Below are 19,243 nucleotides of genomic sequence, written 5' to 3'. Positions count from 1 at the left end.
GGAAGGCCAGACTCACCTCATGGTGTACAGGAGGGTAGCATTGTCCATGCAGAGCCAGACTCACCTCATGGTGTACAGGAGGGTAGCATTGTCCATGAAGAGCCAGACTCACCTCATGGTGTACAGGAGGGTAGCATTGTCCAGGTGAGCCAGACTCACCTCATGGTGTACAGGAGGGTAGCATTGTCCATGAAGAGCCAGACTCACCTCATGGTGTACAGGAGGGTAGCATTGTCCAGGTGAGCCAGACTCACCTCATGGTGTACAGGAGGGTAGCATTGTCCAGGTGAGCCAGACTCACCTCATGGTGTACAGGAGGTGCCATTGTCCATGCAGAGCCAGACTCACCTCATGGTGTACAGGAGGGTAGCATTGTCCAGGTGAGCCAGACTCACCTCATGGTGTACAGGAGGTGCCACTGTCCCTGCAGAGCCAGACTCACCTCATGGTGTACAGGAGGGTGCCGTTGTCCACCAGGCGCAGCAGCTTGTTGGGGGTGGTCATGTTGTGGGCAACAGATTTCTTCCCGTTGTGGAAGAAAGTGTCAGGAGTCCAGATCTTACTGGCCAGCAGGTTGTTCAGGGGAAGAATTTTCATGGGACCATCAAACTTCAGCCTTTCATCTCTCCAGGATTGCCGGAAAAAGACATCAATGGTGTATTCCTTTGGGGAGAGAGGAGAGAAAAGTAAGTTGTGTTTTACTCAGCTCAAGAGGTGGCAGAAAACTGGGTTTTGGCACACCTTGGGTGACACAAAGTGTGGTGCAATGAGCAGAAGGGGTTAACAGCAGTACAGGGTAGGTGGGATTCAGTACATTTTGGGTAATGACTTACCTATGATGTCAAAATGTGCATGTCAGTGTTTCTGAGCACTGCAGGGAAGCTGCAGCACAGCCCCTACAGTGGCCAGAGCTGGGGCAGCCCTGCTGCACCACCACCTCTATGCAGAGGTTTCAGGGGAGAAAGGCCATTTTGAGCAGCTACACAGGTATTTTAGAAGGCAAAAATAAAGATCCTGGAGATGGAATCTGGCCAGGATGCTGGTAATTATATCTCTGCTCATAAAAAAAAAAAAAAAAAAGAAATAAACTTGCATGACATTGTCTTAATGTTATTTTGTTCCCCAGGCCACCTTTAGAAAATCATTGAATTGAAGACTTTACTGGCATTACAAGATCCTGTGACTTTCATTTATCTTCTTTTTCTTGTTTTATTTCCTTCTTTTTTTTTTTTTTTCTGCCAGTGTAAAGACCAATTTCCTGTCCAAATTCCAACTGGGGCACTTAGAAGTCACCACTTTGAAACCCTGCAGCCAAGCCAGCTCCTCACTCAGTGAATGCAGATTCAGAAACCACTTTTAGAGGCAGAGGGGTCTTTGGAAAACCTCTCTGTCCCAACTGTTCTTCCTCCCCCTGCTGCTGCAGACTCGTAATCTTTATTTACACGTTCCTGGAGGCCGCAGGACCAACCAAACTTATCATTGTGAGTGATTTCTTTCCTGCAGCACTTCTCAGCAGTGCTGAAAAACTGCTGTGCATCACTTTCCTATAGGACAGAGAAATTCCTACAGGTTTTGCAGCAGATGGCAGCTGAATGAGGCATCTCTGTGAATAAATCCATCCCTGCTCCCTGGCCATGGAGACACCCCTGCTCAAATATGAACCTTCTGGATCTTGGCTGGGGAAGGAAAGAGAAATTCTACATTCTCAAGGGCTCTGCCCTGTACAAGGTATTTTGCCCCTTCATGGAAGTGATCTCTAATTCATTATTTCTTGGGATAAGCCCAAAGAAATTAGCCTGTGTGCAATCCTGGGAGGTTTGGGAAAAGTCCTTATCAGGACAAGAGCTCTCTCATTCCCTGTTTCTATTTAAAAAGTGCCAGACAAAGAAGCAAAACATTTTTTAATGACTTCCAAGGCCCTGCTTATCTTCTTTAATGCTTAGGAATCATTCCTGAAGAAAAGAGAAATCATGTTCAGAATGTTCCCCTCCTTTCTATGCTTCTTTCCATAAAAGCATTATTCCCAACTCCCCCCTTCCAAGGAGCACACTTTGTTCCGTGTTATGCTCTTCTCTGCCTACAGAAGTGACTGAAAACATCCAGACTGACTCTGTCCTCAGAGTCCACCCATAAAACAAAAAAAATCCCCTTCAATTTTTGTTTTCCTTTGGATAATTTCCCTGGGACTGAGGCAAAGCTGGAAGAGCTCATTCCCAAGGACTGGGGCGTGCCTGGTGTCACAATAGGACACGAAATAAAACAAGGCAGACACTGGAGCTCCAAAGTAAGAAGAAGGGAATTTTATTTTCTGATTCTAACATTTATAGACTTTCAAAAGTGACAGTGGATTGGAGGATGAAAGTGCCACCACTCCAATGACACTGGACAAACCAACAGCCCATCAAATTTCTCCTCCTCCAGAGAGGAATGTAAAAACAATAATTATTTACATCAAAGTGCATGAGAAACTCCATAACAAGAATGTAAACATCAGAAGGCTTTAGAAGAACTTAGAAAAACAGGATGACACCTCAGGTGTGAACAGGCTCCGCTCTCCAAACCAACAGAGAGGTTGGGAGTCCCTTGGAGCACCTCAGTGGAAAGGTCTCCACATCCTCTCCTCTGTAGGAATGTGCCCCCTGTTGATGGAATGACAAAACTATCCTTTATCTCCTTAAAAAGGAAAAAAAGCCCAGAAAACTGAGGAAAGAAACTTCCTCAATTAGGTGAAAAGACATCTCATAGCACCTGGGGGACTTCACCTCAAACTTAAGGATAGCCAATTGGACAGGAGCCAAAAAGCCCCACCTGAGCGATTTACTAGAAAAAAAAAAAAAACAGACCAAAGAAACTGATGGCTTTTGTGAAGTGTTTTACCAGGAGCAAGAACCTCTTGCACCTGGCTCGGCTCTTCTTTGTAAAGAGTTTTGTTATTTTGCCTTTTCTTAAAACTTTTTGTTTCCCACACTACCACAGAAGCCATCCTGCTGATTTTATGCCTTCTAAGGTAGCTGAGCTATCCTGGGTGTGAAACAGATCTCCAAGAACTAATGAGATCTGGCTGGAGGAGACCCCTATTTCACTCCTCCTCCTCCTCCTCCAGGCTCTGTAAGCAGCTGCTCTCACTCTCCCCAGGGCAGCTTTACCTGCCTCTCCTCCACCACTGCAATTCCACAATTCCAATTCCGCAATTCCAGCTCCTGTGGAAGGGGAGCAGCGCCGGGCAGATGTCAGCAGGAGGGAGGGATTTCCCCACTCCTGAGATGAGAGGAAGCCCCAGAGCAGGCTCTCCCCCTTTCCTGAGGAGATGGGGTTTCTCTCCCTCACTTTTAGCAGCAGAACTAAAACACATTCGCCATGCATTTGTAAAATACACGGAACGAAAGCACACGGAGGGGAAATAATTTATTATTCCTTAACTGTCTTCCTAATTTTATATTCATTTTGTCAAATCACATTGCAGAGAATACCTTCCTCTTTTCGATACCTCATATTTTTTTCTTCACAGTTCATTATACACACTCCCTTAATCAAATATGCTCCACCTTGGAAGTAATTATCAGATACTCCCCACGGGCTACGATTGCTGAATATATTATGGGTCTCTGCTGTGGTAGGAAAGCAGGAGAGAGAGAGGGAGAACTCAGATGAGGTTCATAATCTTGATTACACTGACATCAACTTAACTTCTTACCCTGGAGGGAGTGGTCTTCCCAAAGCAACATGGGTTGGAGTGATGGAGTGAGCAACTCCATGAAACACAGAGATTTTCTGCTTCTCTGCTTGCCAGCACAGGATTGCTGTGGGACAGCTGGAGAGATGTTCAGGCCATGCCAGCCTAGGAAATTCAACCCTTGCAGCTCTGGAGGGGCTGTGAGAGCCACAGGACACTGCTCCAGGCTGGCCTAGCCAGTGACAACCTGCTCCAAATGGGCTCCCTCCATGGCATGGGCTGCCCACCACTGGCCTGGGCTATGCCAGCACCAGGGCACCTCAGGGGCTGGGCATGCATGAGGGGCTCAGTCCTTAATGCACAACTGTGCTCATGTGGCATCCTGGAACTCCTGAGCAGCCACCCACAGCCAGCCCTTCTCTGGGTGCATGTGGAATTCGAGCTGCTGTTGAGAAACCTCACTATTAATTATGCTCCACAGTCCTGTTTTAATTAGAAGACAAACTGTTGTGGGAATACAAGCCTAAATTCAGACCTCAGGCCTTTTCATTAATGATTTTCCCTGAACATGTCAAAATAGCACAGTCAGTCCATGCCTCTACTGTATTCTCTTTTGCCTCCCTCCAGTTCAGGCATGGTTTGATGGTGGATCATTGTCTCTGACACTGCCATCAAACCAGACCAGCTTCTGGCATCCTCCCCTCTTCCCAGGGAGCACCTTCATTCCTCCAGTTATCATCTGGTTTCAAAAAGCCCAAGCACACCTGGCAAACAACTCCTGTTTACCCCTGGAATGGAGATACCACCAGCTCTTGTCACTTAGGAAAATCCCATTTTTACCCATATTGTCCTGGAATGGGGGGGGACACGCAGATGAACAGCAGCTGAGGGGAAGCCCCCCCTCCCTGTGAGGCACCTACCATGTCTGTGTCCGAGACAGGGCCGAAACTCGTCACGTAAATGTCTGTCTTGACTTCAGTTACACTGTCTGGGACAAAAAGAAAAAAAAAAAAAGGGAAAAAAGAGCAATTAGAGAGCTGAATTTCCTTGTGCAGGCAAGGCGTTGAGGTTTGTTATATAGTGTTTATTCCTGCTCTGCTGAACCCTCAGCACTGTGCTCTGTGCCCCAAACAAGGGCTGATTTTATCACTGGTAATTGGGCACATTCATCTCCAGTGCAGCTCTGCTGCTTCCCACACTTACACTGAAGACAAATCTGTCCCACACGGCCAGACAATGCATATTTACAGACTCTGTGTGCCTGCATCATCCACACCCTGCTCCAGATCCACATGTTTTCAATCCAGACGTAAGCCCTGATGCTTTGAAACTCCTTTTCAATCTGAAATCCCTTTGTGTCTCCCAGCCAGATAAACAGCCTAGCGATGTTCCAGCAGTTTTAGGGAACCCTGGGTTTGTTACAGCTCCAGGCTTATCTGTATGTAAAAAGAATCAATATTCTGATTGCCTTTCACTGCCATCATGCTCGCTCTTCTCCTAAGTGCTCAGTCTCACAAAGCTGCTGCTGCTGCTCACTCGTCACGCGCTGCCCCTGCACCCCAGGCTGAGATTCCCTCACGGATGCTGAGCAGCAGCTTCACTGCCCCTGCAAAGCCACAGGGCCCTGCTGCCTGCCCAGCTGCTAAAACCAGGGGCAGTTTCAGCCACATGCCTTCAGATAAGCTGGAGTGCTGAGCACAGCCTGCAGCACGTGCACACTGAGCTCTCCTGCCTTGGATTTTGGCTTGTTTCCTAATTGACACCTCTGCTGCCACCCTGCTTTGCAGGGAAATCAAGGCACAGTGATTTCCCAGATTTACAGTCCTGTGCTCTGCCCACTGGGTTGTGCTCAAAACATGATGGATGAGCTGCCTTGAGTTCAGCACTCAGTTGCCATAAATCCTCCCCACTTTAGGGATAGATCACGCTGTTGTGTGGCACTAGCTGGCTCAGAGCTGCTCTCCTAATGAAAGAACCAATTTAAAGCTGCAAAGCAGAGTTCATGTTTTATGCACAGGACCCAATTTTGGCCATCCCAGCAGCCTTGCAAGTAGCCTGGACAGCCCATTGTTTAATTTAGTTATGGAAATCCTTCTGTCCCCTGAGAGTCATTTTGCAGTACTATGAAGCTTAGGTTTGTGCTTCAAAGTTTTACATCCCAAAATAAGATAATGCATTCTGGCAGGGTTTTCTCCTTAATGGCTAAAATATACATATACATGTCTTTAGTTATTATGGCTGAGAAGTTTTTGATGCAGCCCATGGCTGATATTATTGTGCTATAGAAGTAACCCTTGATCTCATCTTGATGAGCTAAAAAGAAGGTTAAAGAGAAATATGTATGTGGTGCAGTTTGTGAAACACCCAGAAATCTAAACAGAACGAGCCCCTTCTGTGAGGCTGAAACACTCAGGGTATTCTCAGCCTCCCTCCAAACAGGTCCCCAGATGAGGTGCACAGCAGAGAACATTGAGTGGTGTGAGGCTCCTTCTGCTACCCCATGCAGTGACATAAAGCTCATTTTGTCCTGGAGAAAACACAAAACTCTCCCTCCCCTCCCCTCCCCTCCCTGGGGTCCATTCTGCAGCCATGGACAGCAGATCAGGAGCTGTGGCCACCCATGGCCAGGGAGGGCAGTCCCTGGGAGGTGCAGGATGAGCTGTGCCCTGCTCACAGGGACAGGGGCTTGCAGCCCCACATTTTTCTTCCCAGAGAAAAGCAAGGCACAATTCTTCCCAAGAATATTTCTGGGATTCATATCCTCTGAACCTCAGAGAAAGAAAACACAATTCTTATCATTTGCTGTGCCTGTGTTTGTGCCAAAGCAGAATGCAATGTGGAGATTGTTTACCCACAGTGATGGTGTTTTGTTTCCTTGGCCTGTCAGGGCCAGGTGTGTGTGTGTGTTGGGACTGTTGGGGGACAGTCACGAGATTCTGGGCAGTGTGTGCAGGGTTGAGTGCTTGGCAGATTCAGTTTAGATGTATAGAATAATATAGTATAATAAAGTAATTAATTAGCCTTCTGATAAGATGGAGTCAGATGCATCATTCTCTCTCCCACCATTGGGGTTGCAGCAAATTCAGTAGGGGGTCATGGAAGGCTCTGTGCTTTCCAATGTGCTCTGCAGGGTCCAAGCACAGGGGAAGGGATTCAGGAAGCCAGGAGAAGACAAAAAGGATTTGTTTTGGACACCTTTTGATATGATCCTGCAATCCTTAAATGAGCTTTTATGTCCTCATCATGCTGTAACCTGGCTGACACAGAGCTGCAGAAACCCCTTCCTGACCCCTCAATCTACTGGTAAATCCAATCAAAGATAATGGAATTAGGAAACTTCAATAATCTATTAATAACTTATTAATATTAATAACTAATTACAACCCATGTCTGAAGAGAATCCCCCATTTCTGGACTGCAGATTTACCCCCTGGCAAGGCCATGCAGCACCCAGAAAAGGGACAAGCTGGGGCTTCACCCCTGGCTCAGTGATGTCCCTCAGCTCTGAGAAAAAGGAGCTTCCTGCACCTCTCATGGCAAAAGGCAGCCTGAACCCTCCCTGTTAATAAGTGCTCCTAAGGGCAGGATTTGGCTGGGATCCGGAGGGATTTCTGAAATTAAATCATTGCTACGCAGGCAGGGATTTCAGCAGAGCTGGGAAATCCAGAGATAAGTGAAACACCAGCAGAACAGAGCGAGCTCCAGCCTCAGAGATTCACTTCCCTTGTGATCCCACAGCCCAAGAGCACCTGCCCAGCTCCCAGCTCTGTGACTGTGAGACCTCCACCTGCAGAGAAACCAGCAGCTGCCCCAGCAGCCTCCCCTCTCCTTACCCTCACACTGGCCCACCCAGAGCCTGAATGAGATGAAACTAAACTGCATCTGCTTTTTCAGCAAGAGAAAGCTGAGGGAAAAGCATCCCCTGCCTCTGCTTAGAGACATGGCAGGGAAATTCCTATTTTCTGCTCAAGCCATAGATGTGCTCGCACTGTAGCTTGGCTATCTTGCACAGTTCTCACCAAAGATTTAACAATTAAGGACATTATAGGGGGGTAGGCACTTTCCCTAGAACTGCTGCAGAACACAAAATGGCATTTTTCATTCCCTAGCAGCATCCTTCCCTGTAATTCAATTTTTTTACAGGCACGAGTCGAACTTTCAAGGCTGCTGGGGTGGCAGGTGGATGCTGCCAGTCCTGTTTATAACCAGGGAAACAAAAATGCAGGGGCTGGGTTCAGGTAGGAAGCTGGAGCAGAGCAAGGAGCAGAGCCCAGGTCTGTCTGCCCTAAGGATTGGCACAACCCTGCCCAAGAGAGCCCTTGGTGAGCTGCCCAAGCCCTTTCCAGCCACCCTGCCGAGCTGCTACACCAGGAATGCAAAAAAGACCCCGGAGCCAACATGAAACTGGAAGAGCAAGGGATTTCAGGTTCAGTGTTTGAACTGAATTTACAGATCCAATTGGAATGCCATGTTCCCAAGTCATTTGTTCGAGGATGACTTCCTTGTCTGGGGGCTTTGCCCATCTGTAGGCTCAGCTTATTCCCAAGCTTCAGCACAACCATGTTCCCAGGAACAATTTGGAGTAAGTGTGAGAGCAGAATAAGGCTCTGCAGGTCAGCCAGGGCTGCCCCTTCCTACCAGGGTACAGAGCCTGCTCCTGCCTTGCTCCCAGCTGTAGAAATCCCCCACAGCTGGGCAGATCTGCAATGCAAATGGCAAACCACACCGCCCTTCCCACAGCGTTGCCATGGCACTTACTACACCTGCCTGCTTTTTGAGAGCTCCCCTCTCCTCCAGCAATCTGCTCCCCCACATCTGGCAGCTTGTGTACCCCAGAGCCCTCTCCAGCCCCGAGGGGAGGGACAGCTCCAGCCCCACAGCTCCACACCAGCAGGTCTGACACCTCCCTGGGTGTGCACAAGGTGTAAACCAGCAGCAGCTGTCGCTGAGGTGTTTCAGGCTTCCCATTTTCCCAGCCCTCCCATCTCGCTGCCCCTGTTCCAAGGCAGACACCCCCTTGTCCCCTGCAATTCCCCTGCCCCTGTTCCAAGGCAGACATTCCCTTTCCCCTGCAATTCCCCTGCCCCTGTTCAGGGGCAGACATTCCCTTTCCCCTGCAATTCCCCCTGCCCCTGTTCCAAGGCAGACATTCCCTTTTCTCCTGCAATTCCCCCTGCCCCTGTTCCAAGGCAGACATTCCCTTTTCTCCTGCAATCCCCCCTGTTCCAAGGCAGACACCCCCTTTCCCCTGCAATTCCCCCTGCTCCTGTTCCAAGGCAGACACCTCCTTTCCCCTGCCATTCCCCCTGTTCCAAGGCAGACACCCTCTTTTCTCCTGCAACCCCCCTGCTCCTGTTCCAAGGCAGACACTCCCTTTTCCTTGCAATCCCCCCTGTTCCAAGGCAGACATTCCCTTTTCCCCTGCAATTCCCCCTGCCCCTGTTCCAAGGCAGACACCCCCTTTCCCCTGCAATTCCCCCTGCCCCTGCTCCAAGGCAGACACCCCCTTTTCCCCTGCAATTCCCCTGCCCCTGTTCCAAGGCAGACACCCCCTTTCCCCTGCAATTCCCCTGTTCCAAGGCAGACACCCCCTTTTCCTTGCAATTCCCCCTGCCCCTGTTCCAAGGCAGACACCCCCTTTTCCCCTGCAATTCCCCCTGCTCCAAGGCAGACACCCCCTTTCCCCTGCAATTCCCCCTGCCCCTGCTCCAAGGCAGACACCCCTTTTCCCCTGCAATTCCCCTGTTCCAAGGCAGACACCCCCTTTCCCCTGCAATGCCCCCGTTCCAAGGCAGACACCCCCTTTTCCCCTGCAATCCCCCTGCCCCTGTTCCAAGGCAGACACCCCCTCTTTCCCTGCAATTCCCCCTGTTCCAAGGCAGACACCCCCTTTTCCCTGCAATCCCCCTTTAAGTGCTCGTGACTCCCCGGCCCGGGAGGAGATAGCTGGCTGCTATTATTTACAAAATGACGGAGTGCTATTTTTACTCGCTTCTTGGAAGCGCGGGGAGCAGCGGCAGGGCTGGAACACGAATTACCCCGCCTCGCTGCCTCTGCCCTCCCCGGCTGAGGAGCTGCGAGTGATCCGGGGAGGGGGGCACGGGGGGCGGAGCGGGCTCGTGTTAAACCTTGCCCTGCACTCATCCTGCGCTCTTTATTCAGGAATCACCCCTGACAGCCCGGCTCGGCCGGCTGTGGGTCAGCTGCGGAGGTTTGGGGCTGTGCTGAGCGGGGCTGGGCAGGCGGGGGGTCCCAAAGGCTGTGCCTGCACCGGGGGCTGTGCCTGCACTGGGATGCTGTGCCTGCACCGGGATGCTGTGCCTGCACTGGGGTGCTGTGCCTGCACTGGGATGCTGTGCCTGCACTGGGATGCTGTGCCCACAGCCAGGATGCTGTGCCTGCACTGGGATGCTGTGCCCACAGCCAGGATGCTGTGCCCACACCCGGGGTGCTGTGCCTGCACTGGGATGCTGTGCCCACACCCGGGATGCTGTGCCTGCACTGGGATGCTGTGCCTGCACTGGGATGCTGTGCCTGCACTGGGATGTTGTGCTCACACCCGGGGTGCTGTGCCCACACCCGGGGTGCTGTGCCTGCACTGGGATGCTGTGCCTCTACTGGGGTGCTGTACCCACACCCGGGGTGCTGTTCCCACACCCAGGATGCTGTGCCCACACCCAGGATGCTGTGCCCGCTCCCGGGGTGCTGTGCCCGCTCCCGGGGTGCTGTGCCCTCAGCCGTGCCGCCGTGCCTGCAGGCGGGCGCTGGGGCTCCCGAGTGATGCGTGCTGTGACAAACAGGGGCGAAGCCGCTGCGGCTCCGTGCAGGGGATTCCTGGATGCTGCGCTGACGTCAGGGAGGCCGTGATCAGCCGGGGGATGGGGAGCTCCAGCTCCAGCTCCAGCTCCAGCTCCAGCTCCAGGCAGCTCCAGGGCTGTGCGGGGACCTGAGGGAGCTGGGAGGTGACAAACCCGTCTGCACTGGTGTTTCAGTGCGGGGCGGCGTGGCTGAGAATAGAGGGGTTCAGGGTTTTCTGCAGCCAGGGGTACAGACCATCAATCCACTCCAAGTCAGCTCCTGGAGGGAGATGTTTCTGCTCTGGGCTCCCATGTCCCATCTCCAGCTGTGGTCACAGCCTAAGAAGGGCAGTAACGAGCTGATTGTGCCTCTTAACTCCCTCCTAGACAACCCCACTTATCCTCAGCTCAAGAATTTCTGAGGTCCCCTTATTCAGTGTCCCCTTATTCTGTGTCCCCTAAAAAACACACAAAACCCTTGGGGAAGGATTCCCATCAGCCTGTGCTGAGAGCAGTGGCCCCATGAAGAAAGGGGATGCAGCCTTGCTCTCTTCCACATCACACAACCCAAAGGGACACCAGGGTGACACCCAGAACCAGCAGGGTGGTGTTTCCCAGTTAACTTAGCATCTCTGGGAAGGGAAACACAAGAAGTCAGCTGGCACTACCCACTTCCACCTTACAGCTGCCCCCAGCTCCTTGCCATAGTAATTAACAAGCAGCAGAAGGTAATTTTTGCAGCTGCACACAGAAGCTCTTTGTGTGTTTCATTTTTCGCCTTCACAGCCTCCCACTGGGGGAATTTAATTTTCCTTTCACTTTTAGCCTGTGGAACAGAAGAGGTTTCCATGACCTTTGCTACAAGCTCCACGAGCCCCTGGAGCTGGGCTGAACCACAGCCCTGGGCAGCCCTTACCTTCAGAGGTGTCACTACAGCCCCAGCCAGAAACCCCATCCTGGTCCCTCCTCTCCCTTTGACCCCCATCACCCCAGGGCTGCCTTTCCCAGCCCCCACCTGTGGCTTTTCAGGTGGTTTTTAACCTCTGGTGCTGCCTTGTTTCGGGAAGTGGGAGCTGAATGGTGTCTCCTTGCAGCATGAGAAGCCCTGAAGAAGGGAGGGACATCTCTGGGTGGTGTGGCACGTGGCACCTCCTCTGTGACTGGCACTGGGGAGCTCCAGGCCAGTGCTGGGAGAGCACAGGGAGGCACAAGCAGAGGGGTAGGAGCCCAAGAGGAGAGGGTGACCTCTCTTCACAACCTAAAGCTGTAGAAATGGAGGCATCTACATCACCAAGCCCACCCCAGGAAGCCCTGACATGGCCTTCACTGCTGCTCTCCTGCTGTGGGGACAGCAAGACTCCCCCATACACATCAGAGTTGCTTTTCTTGCTTTTTTTTTTCAGAGGGAACTCAGAAATAGCAGCAAAGAAGGAAATATTGCAGTGAACATCATTACAGTGCTGTTGATACCCCCTGGGCTTGTCCAGCCCAGCCAGGGGATAAAGCTGACTCCAAGGACACTGGCAGAGCTCTCCTGCCACCCAAAAGGCCACACAGCAGCAGTGTGAGCTATTGCTAATGTCACAACCACAAACATCCCTACTGTGCCTGGAGTGCTGCCACACCAGGTATCCTGGGAGCTCTGCTGGGGTCAGGAGGGAAAGGCTGGGGAACAGAGGAGGCAAAAGGCCACGAGAATCTCCTGGAATTCCCTGCAGCCTCTGGGAAGGGAGAGCAGAGCTGGGGAGCAGAGGTGCAGGCAGGTCTCAGCACAAACCCTTCTCTCTCCTCAGCTGGGTATCACTTGAGGGATCTCAGACAACACAGACAGAGCTCATGAGCAACCTCTTCAAACTCCCAGTCCCAAAGTAAAACCACATTTTTTCAGACACTGCTTGGCTGTTGCAGCACCCCAGCAACCTTGAATATGAAATTACTTGCTCAGAAGTGCAAGCCAAGTCTCCTATCACAGACATTCACCCCTGTCTGGCAGCTCAGCCCGGGCTCCTTTCCCAAAAGTGGACAGCAGTGTGTACATGTTCTTCTTCTGAGAAGAAGCAGCAAGAATGTCTCGGTCCTGTCAGTGCCAAGTGGCAGCCAGCAGGGCCAGGAGTGTCACCAGGGGGCTGGCAGGTGGCCCAGCCCTTCAGAAGCCAGACAGAGCTAACAGCAACATTGAATTCCCTGAGCTACCTGAAACACCCACATCTCCAGGAAAGCTCACTTGGGCAGAAGCATCATGACACAGCTGAGACCCTGCTGGCCCACAGGTAACCCCACAGGTAATTCTGCCCACCCACACCTCACCACCCCTGCTGGCACCTCCCTCTCTCTAGGGAGCACAGAGATGAGGATGAGGAGGGTCCATGAAGGCTGGTGAGCTGGGACAGAGTGGTTAAAGATGACAGGATGCTCATCTACTGCAAAGTGGGGTCAGCCAAGGACAGAGCACTGGGAAATCTGTACTCTGCAGAATAAACCACATAGTAAGGCAAGAAACAATATAAATGTCTGAAACAAATGTCTTATCTCAGCAAAAGCAGGGGTGAGTAAGAGCCTGCAGGGGATTGCCAACAAGACCTTTGGGTTGGATCCTTATCTGGCTCTGCCATGTCACAGATGATTTGTCTCACACAGTTTTGCCCAGCTATTTGCTTGATTCCAGAGTAACTGGGTCTGTGTAACAGCTCTGACACCCTCAGTTATGCTTCCAGTGACTTCTGCAGGGTTATGATCAAAAGGACATCACATTTAGATGGGGAACAAGGCTATCTGCTGCTGGCCAGGAAAGCATCAAGCCTGTTTCCCCAGTCCTGGGGTGCCCAGGCTTTTTTTTCACCCACTGCTGCTGCTCCAATCCCCTGGCACTGCCAGCATTTGCTGTACAGCCAGTTCCCAAGTTGCTGCTCTGTGAGCCATGGTGATTAATTACTACCTTCTCTCTGGTGTGATGGCACATCAGTGTCTACAATTGCGTGTCCTCCAGCCAGACTGGAGAGAAATCATCCAATCTGTAAACACAGCTACCCATGTGGTGTCACTTCCAGCTGTGCTTCTCTCCTCTCTCCCCTCAACCTGGATATTTAAGGGAGAACGAGGAATTCAAAAGAATTCCAGGGGCTGTCTCAAGAGACAGCCAACAACAAAGCCACTCACACGTGATGAGAGAGATCAGCATGGTCTGCAATGACATGTGCTCAATTCCTGAGCCCAGATGAAGTGAGATGATGCCTGTCAAAGGCTCAGAAAGACAGCCTGCCCTGGCTCCCTCTCTTAGCAGGGCCACGGGGAGCTGAGGCAGGGAATAGATTGATTCCCTGTCTCACACCACTGCAGATGCAGATGCAGAGTTCTCACATGGCTGCTACCAATGTCCTCTGCAGGAAGGAGCTGCAGGACCATGAAGTGACCCAGTTACCACTTGAGTGTGGCTTGTCTGGATTTATGGCACACTCTCAGGCAGAGATGGATGTCTGATTGCTGGGCGCAAACTCCTTGGCTTGTGTAGGGAGGATCAGCTTGGTTTTTGGAAGGGAAATCCCTCAGGAGTCTGCAAATGGTCTGTACATGTGCCTGTGGCTCTGACCCAGGGCTGAGCTCTCTCCACACCTACACAACTCCATCACCAGCAGAGCTGGGATCAAGGCACAGCTATTGCCTAAAGCAGAGCTCTCAGACACACTGGGCTCCTCAGCACAGTGCTGAGAGGCACAGGGGGCACCTGCAGGTAGGTCCCTTTTGGGTGAGTGACTGCACTCCCTCCCCAGCCCTTCCATGGGGTAACAGCACAGGTGGCCCAGCTTTCTGCTCTCACCTCGCTGCACTGCCCCTCTGCCTCAGCACACACTGGCTGAGGGGATCCAGGTGTACCTGGCACACCCAGGTGTTGCTGCAGAAGGTGCTACAGGGATTTCACACCCTCCCATGCTGGTGAAAGGCATTTTCTCACACTTGTCAAAGAGTGTGGGGTGCAGGTTACAGCTCTATCCAGCAGAGCAGCCTAGGAGAGATGCTGCTTTACCAGCAGAGGAGCCAACAAACCCTGCTTCCCTCAGAGCAGCTTTTCCTCCCTGATTTTCTGATGCCTAACACCAGTTGATCCCACCTAGTTACCTCTCTCGGCTTTGGGTCTTTTTCCACTCAGCTTCATAATTCCACAAATCTTGGAGGGACTCCAAATCTCAGAGTTATCCACCTTTTCTGTCAGGCTTTGCTCAGATCAGCCACAGGCTCTAAAGCTTATGGAAGACAAAAGGCAGCAAAGATGGGTGTGATAAGCCTTACACCATTAGAAGCCCTGGCTAAAAACCCTCCACAAAGCTCCACAGAATGTGACTTAATTTAGCTTGCCCCCCTTTTATCCACGTGCACATATTTTTATCACCACATTAAGATACAGATCCAGGGGTTAGACTCAGGATGTGGTGCAAATTATTGATAAACAACCACTCCAGCAGGGACAGAAGAAAGAGGCAGAAGCAGTGACTGCTGGAGGGTGTGCAGCCATGGAGGCTTTATACACACCCCTCATTCTCACACATACAGACTACAAACAGAGCCTACAAATTAGCTGTGCTATTTTTGCCACAGACAGAACTAAGACAGAATGAACAAAGCTACTGTCGTTACTATTTTAAGGACTCAGGACACCCTCAGATGCCAGGAAGACAGAGGAGGAATATGTATGTACGAGCATGCTTTTAGATTCTGCAGTGCTCCCAGACCCTGTGCTAATGGAAGGGAGATGCCACATAAACATGTTTGTTATATATTATAAATACAATGGGAAAATGTGTGAATATAAATTAGCATGCATAATTTAACGTACTCAGTATTAAAGGCTGCCTGGATGGCTAAGCCAGAGGCACTTGGGAAAGGGAATCCCTGCTGGTCCCTGTGGACAGGGGAGGAGCAGTCAGGCAGGGCCATGGTGCCAGCTGGTACATCCAGCTGTGCCCTGAGGAAACCAAAGCCAGGAGAATTCTGCTGCAGGAGCAGTAACCTGAGGGCAGACATGCCAGGCTGCTACCTGAGCATTGGGCAAACCCCCTCCATGTTACCTGCACAGCACCTGTGCTCTGCTTTGGGCCTGCCTTGCTGACCTTGTTCAGGTCATTCTCCCCTTCAGGGATCAGTGACAGGGCTCTTACTGGCCATGCCAAAGGATCTTGGTGAACAGAGCCCTCAGGGAAAGATTGCAGCATGTTCAGCACCTCAGTGCTGTGCCTGAGGCTGCAAGTACAGGAGAGATGAGGCACCAAAACAAAACATTGCTGTAATCCCTCCACACATGAACAGCCCAGCTGGGAAAAACACTTCTTAGACCAGGCTTATCCATAACCTACATGAACCCTGTGTGCCTCTGAAGCTTCTTCCTCAGGCAGACTGGCCTGGCAGGTTTTTGCTTATTCCCTTTCCTAAAAACACTGAGCCTTTAGGTAACTCATTCTCAGCAAGTTTTTCTTTAACAGAAATCACCACCCCCCAACAGGCCACAGTTGCTTTGAGAGGAGTTACAGAATCTTCAGATCAGTGCCAGTAACATCCTTGGAGTTTGTAAAGCAATTACTGAGCTCTGCAATTCATCAGGCAGATCCCCAGGAAAAAGATAAGCACGAAGGTGCAATACAAAACTGCTGCTGCCAACCTGATAATCATTGATAGACAACAGAGAACACAGCTGCAAAGATTGGAAAGCAAGGAAGCAAACAGGGGAAGGCAAGAAAAATCAGAGAATCATTAAGGTTGGAAAAGACCTCTAAGATCAAGTCCAACCATCAACCCATCACCATGACCAGGTCCACCACGAAGCCATGTCCCCAAGTGCCACATCCACGTGTGCTTTGAATATTTCCAGGAATGGTCATTCCACCACTCCACTGAGCAGCCTGTTCCAGGCTTTACAACCCTTCAGGTAAAGAACTTTTCCCTAATATCCAGCCTGAACCTCCCTTGACTCAAGCTGGGGCCATTTCCTCTCACCCTGTCCCTGGTTGTCTGGGGGAAGAGAGAAGGGGGAAGAGACTGATCCCCTGCTGCCTGCCCCCTCCTGAAGGGAGCTGTAGAGAGCAATAAGGTCTCTCCTGAGACTCCAGGCTGAGCCCCCACAGCCCCTCCTGGTGCTCCAGACCCTTCCCCAGCTCCATTCCCTCAATCTCCCTCTTGTCATGAGGGCCCCCAGCCCAAACAGTTTCACTCAAACCAAATCTGCATTAAATGTGTGTTATTGCAGAGGGAGAAGGAAGAAAAGAGATGTCTCAGTGAAGTGCATGAGCTTTGCAGGCTGAGCTCTGGGCTCCAGCCCCACCAGTGCTGCTCTGCACCGTGGCTCTGAGCATGCACTGAAGGCAGCTCTGCTGTGCCTCAGTTTCCCCATCTGCCTTCCAGCTCTGGTTCTACCTGCCTGTGCCTCTGGCTGTATCTCTGTTCCTCTGCAGGCTGAGCACTGCCAGAACACGTGATGGGCTGCAGTGGGCAAAAAATGGAAATAAAAAATAGAAGAAAGTGACTCCTGGGGGTTGCTGTACAGCTCAGAGGAAGGGCCCATTTAATTTTCAAGCCTGTCCCCTGAGGCCAACACCAGGTACTGAGACAAGATACAAGAGTACCATAGCAGGGAGCAAAGCTGTAATTTGCACTCTGGTTCCTTATCCATTAGCTCCTGGCTGGCATTTCCTTCAGCAGAGAACTCAATCAGCTCCTCAGACAGTGTGCCTCTGGTGATGCTTCTGGCATCCTTCACCTCCACTCCCAGGGCACTGCAGACAAACCTTTCCCTTTTCCATGCACCTCAGCGTGGTCTGTGTGGCAGAGCCCAGCTCTGCACTGAGCTGTCTGTCCCCTGTCATGCACAGGTCACTGAGCTGCATGCCCAGTGCTTATTTATTTCAGCACTGTGCAAATAAACTTATTTAATTCACACTGCCCTGCACTGGTCAATTTAGCATTTCTCCTGGGCTCACCCTGTGCCACCTCTGCCACAGACTGAGAAAGGCACTGGGAAAAAAAGAAAGAAAAAGGAAAAAAAATTACACTTTATTTTGCCAGGTGCAAATAATTCCTCCTGGCTTTGCTGCCCCAGACTTGCACAGGAAAACAGTCTCCAAAGCACAGGATAGAGCCCCAAACACTCACTGTGCTCCTCCAGGACATCCCCTCTCACCTGCCCTCCCCTGCCTCCCAGGAAAAGTCCCTGGCTGCCCCGTGGGGCCAACAAGCTCTGGCAGCAGTGGATTCATGCCCACATGGCAAGATGGGCTTAGTTGTGCATTCAGGCTGCTCTTTTATCCCCAGGTGAGCAAAACAATTTCAGAGGAAATTCCATTTTGGCTCTAAATCTCCCCCTCCCCAGCACTGTTCAGACACCAGCATTGTCTGTCCCAAGGACAGGAAGGCTTTTTTATCACAGTTACTCACAAAAATTCAACAACCGATAGGGAATTGTCAGTCCTGCCCACTACATGAATTATGATATGCTGCATGGTACTCTGATAGTCCCATCAGAGACAGGCAGAGGGCAGATGCCTCCAGATGTATGTAATTTTTAATTTCCTTTGCTGGGGAAAATGTTTTCTTGTTTTAGTGATGTATGTTCAAAGCGTTCCAGTTCCCATGGCAACTCTCTGCCTCCACTGGAGATGTCATTTTTCATGCCATCCCTTCAGAATTCGACATCTCCTCGCAGAAGTTTTGAAGAAATGTCTCTCTTAAATATATATTTATTAGAGACAGTGCCCGAGAGTGTGTTTTATTGACACGTTTCTTAGGTGACTCAGCCTACAGAGGAGAAAGCTGTCTCCAGAAATATGCTGCCTGCCAATCTGCCTTTCCTCAGCTTCTGTTTTCAACCACAACTCTCCCTCTCTTTTTCTGCCATGCAGTTATTTGCCAGCACCTACTCCCTTTTATTTTTTTTTTAATTCCTTTCTGTTCCCATCACTCTTGTTCATGCCCAGCATCTGCTCCCCCTTTTTTTCCCCCTTTAATTCCTTTCTGTTCTCATCACTCTTGTCCGTGCCCAGCTCCCCAGCAAAGCAAGCACAGCAGGGGAATGCCCAACTGTGTCAGGAGTGTCTGTGCCTATTCCCTGCTGCCATCTGCATGTGGAGAAAACCCCAAAGTGCTGCAGAGCAGAGACTGTATGAGCCTCTGATGCTGGAGGTGCAGCAGCAGGAGCATCTGCAGCTCCCTGCCCCTGGGTGCTCTCCCTGTGCCATCTGGCTGGAGCCCTCTGGGTGCCATGGGCCCCTTGGGAAGGGCTGAAGGCATCGAGGTGCTCATCCTGCTCCCCAGTGCAGGGCATGGGGCTGCCATCCTGGCTGGGGAAAGGATTCACGCCCCAGGTTTATCTGGTGCCACTTGGGCAGCAGTTTCAGTGGCTCACGGTATTGTGGTGCCTCTCTGTGCCCCACAGGCTGAGGGGTGCTGAGATGGAGCCACCTCCCTGCCCAACCCCAGCCTTCCCTGCCCCACAAGGCATGCTGCCTGCCCCTAACCATCATCCCAAAACCCTGCACCCCTGGCTCTGCAGACCCTGCAGAGACCAGGAGACATCACATCCCTCGCACAGCAGCTCCCAGAGGTTTTTCACCTGACCCCAGCAGAGAGTTCCCATTCCAGGCTGCAAGGAGCCCCCAGCTCTGCTGCCCTCCGGGACAGGGGAGCTCCCAGGCCCTGCAGGGCTGCTCAGGTGCCCTGAGTGAGCAGGATCCCATCCCAGGAACCCTCACTTGGCCCTCGATCAGCATCTCCCTGCAGCTCCTCGGAAAGAGGC

The 19,243-nt window shown here is 51.4% G+C and overlaps 1 protein-coding gene across 5 annotated transcripts in view; it reads right to left on the bottom strand.

The window, feature by feature from the left end:
• Positions 1 to 19,243, bottom strand: part of GABRA3 (gamma-aminobutyric acid type A receptor subunit alpha3) — a 120,459-nt gene that overhangs the window by 29,772 nt on the left and 71,444 nt on the right. For all 5 annotated transcript variants that reach the window (XM_077186227.1, XM_077186229.1, XM_054641630.2 and 2 more), the window contains exons 4-5: positions 4,594 to 4,661; positions 443 to 663 (exon numbers count right to left, since the gene is read on the bottom strand). In XM_077186227.1, coding sequence (XP_077042342.1) covers positions 443 to 663; positions 4,594 to 4,661 — 289 coding nt within the window. The remainder of the gene's footprint in view (positions 1 to 442; positions 664 to 4,593; positions 4,662 to 19,243) is intronic.

The sequence above is a fragment of the Agelaius phoeniceus genome, chromosome 14 (assembly GCF_051311805.1).
Source record: "Agelaius phoeniceus isolate bAgePho1 chromosome 14, bAgePho1.hap1, whole genome shotgun sequence".
Lineage (NCBI taxonomy): Eukaryota > Metazoa > Chordata > Aves > Passeriformes > Icteridae > Agelaius > Agelaius phoeniceus.
This window is presented reverse-complemented; position numbering and strand designations above follow the sequence as displayed.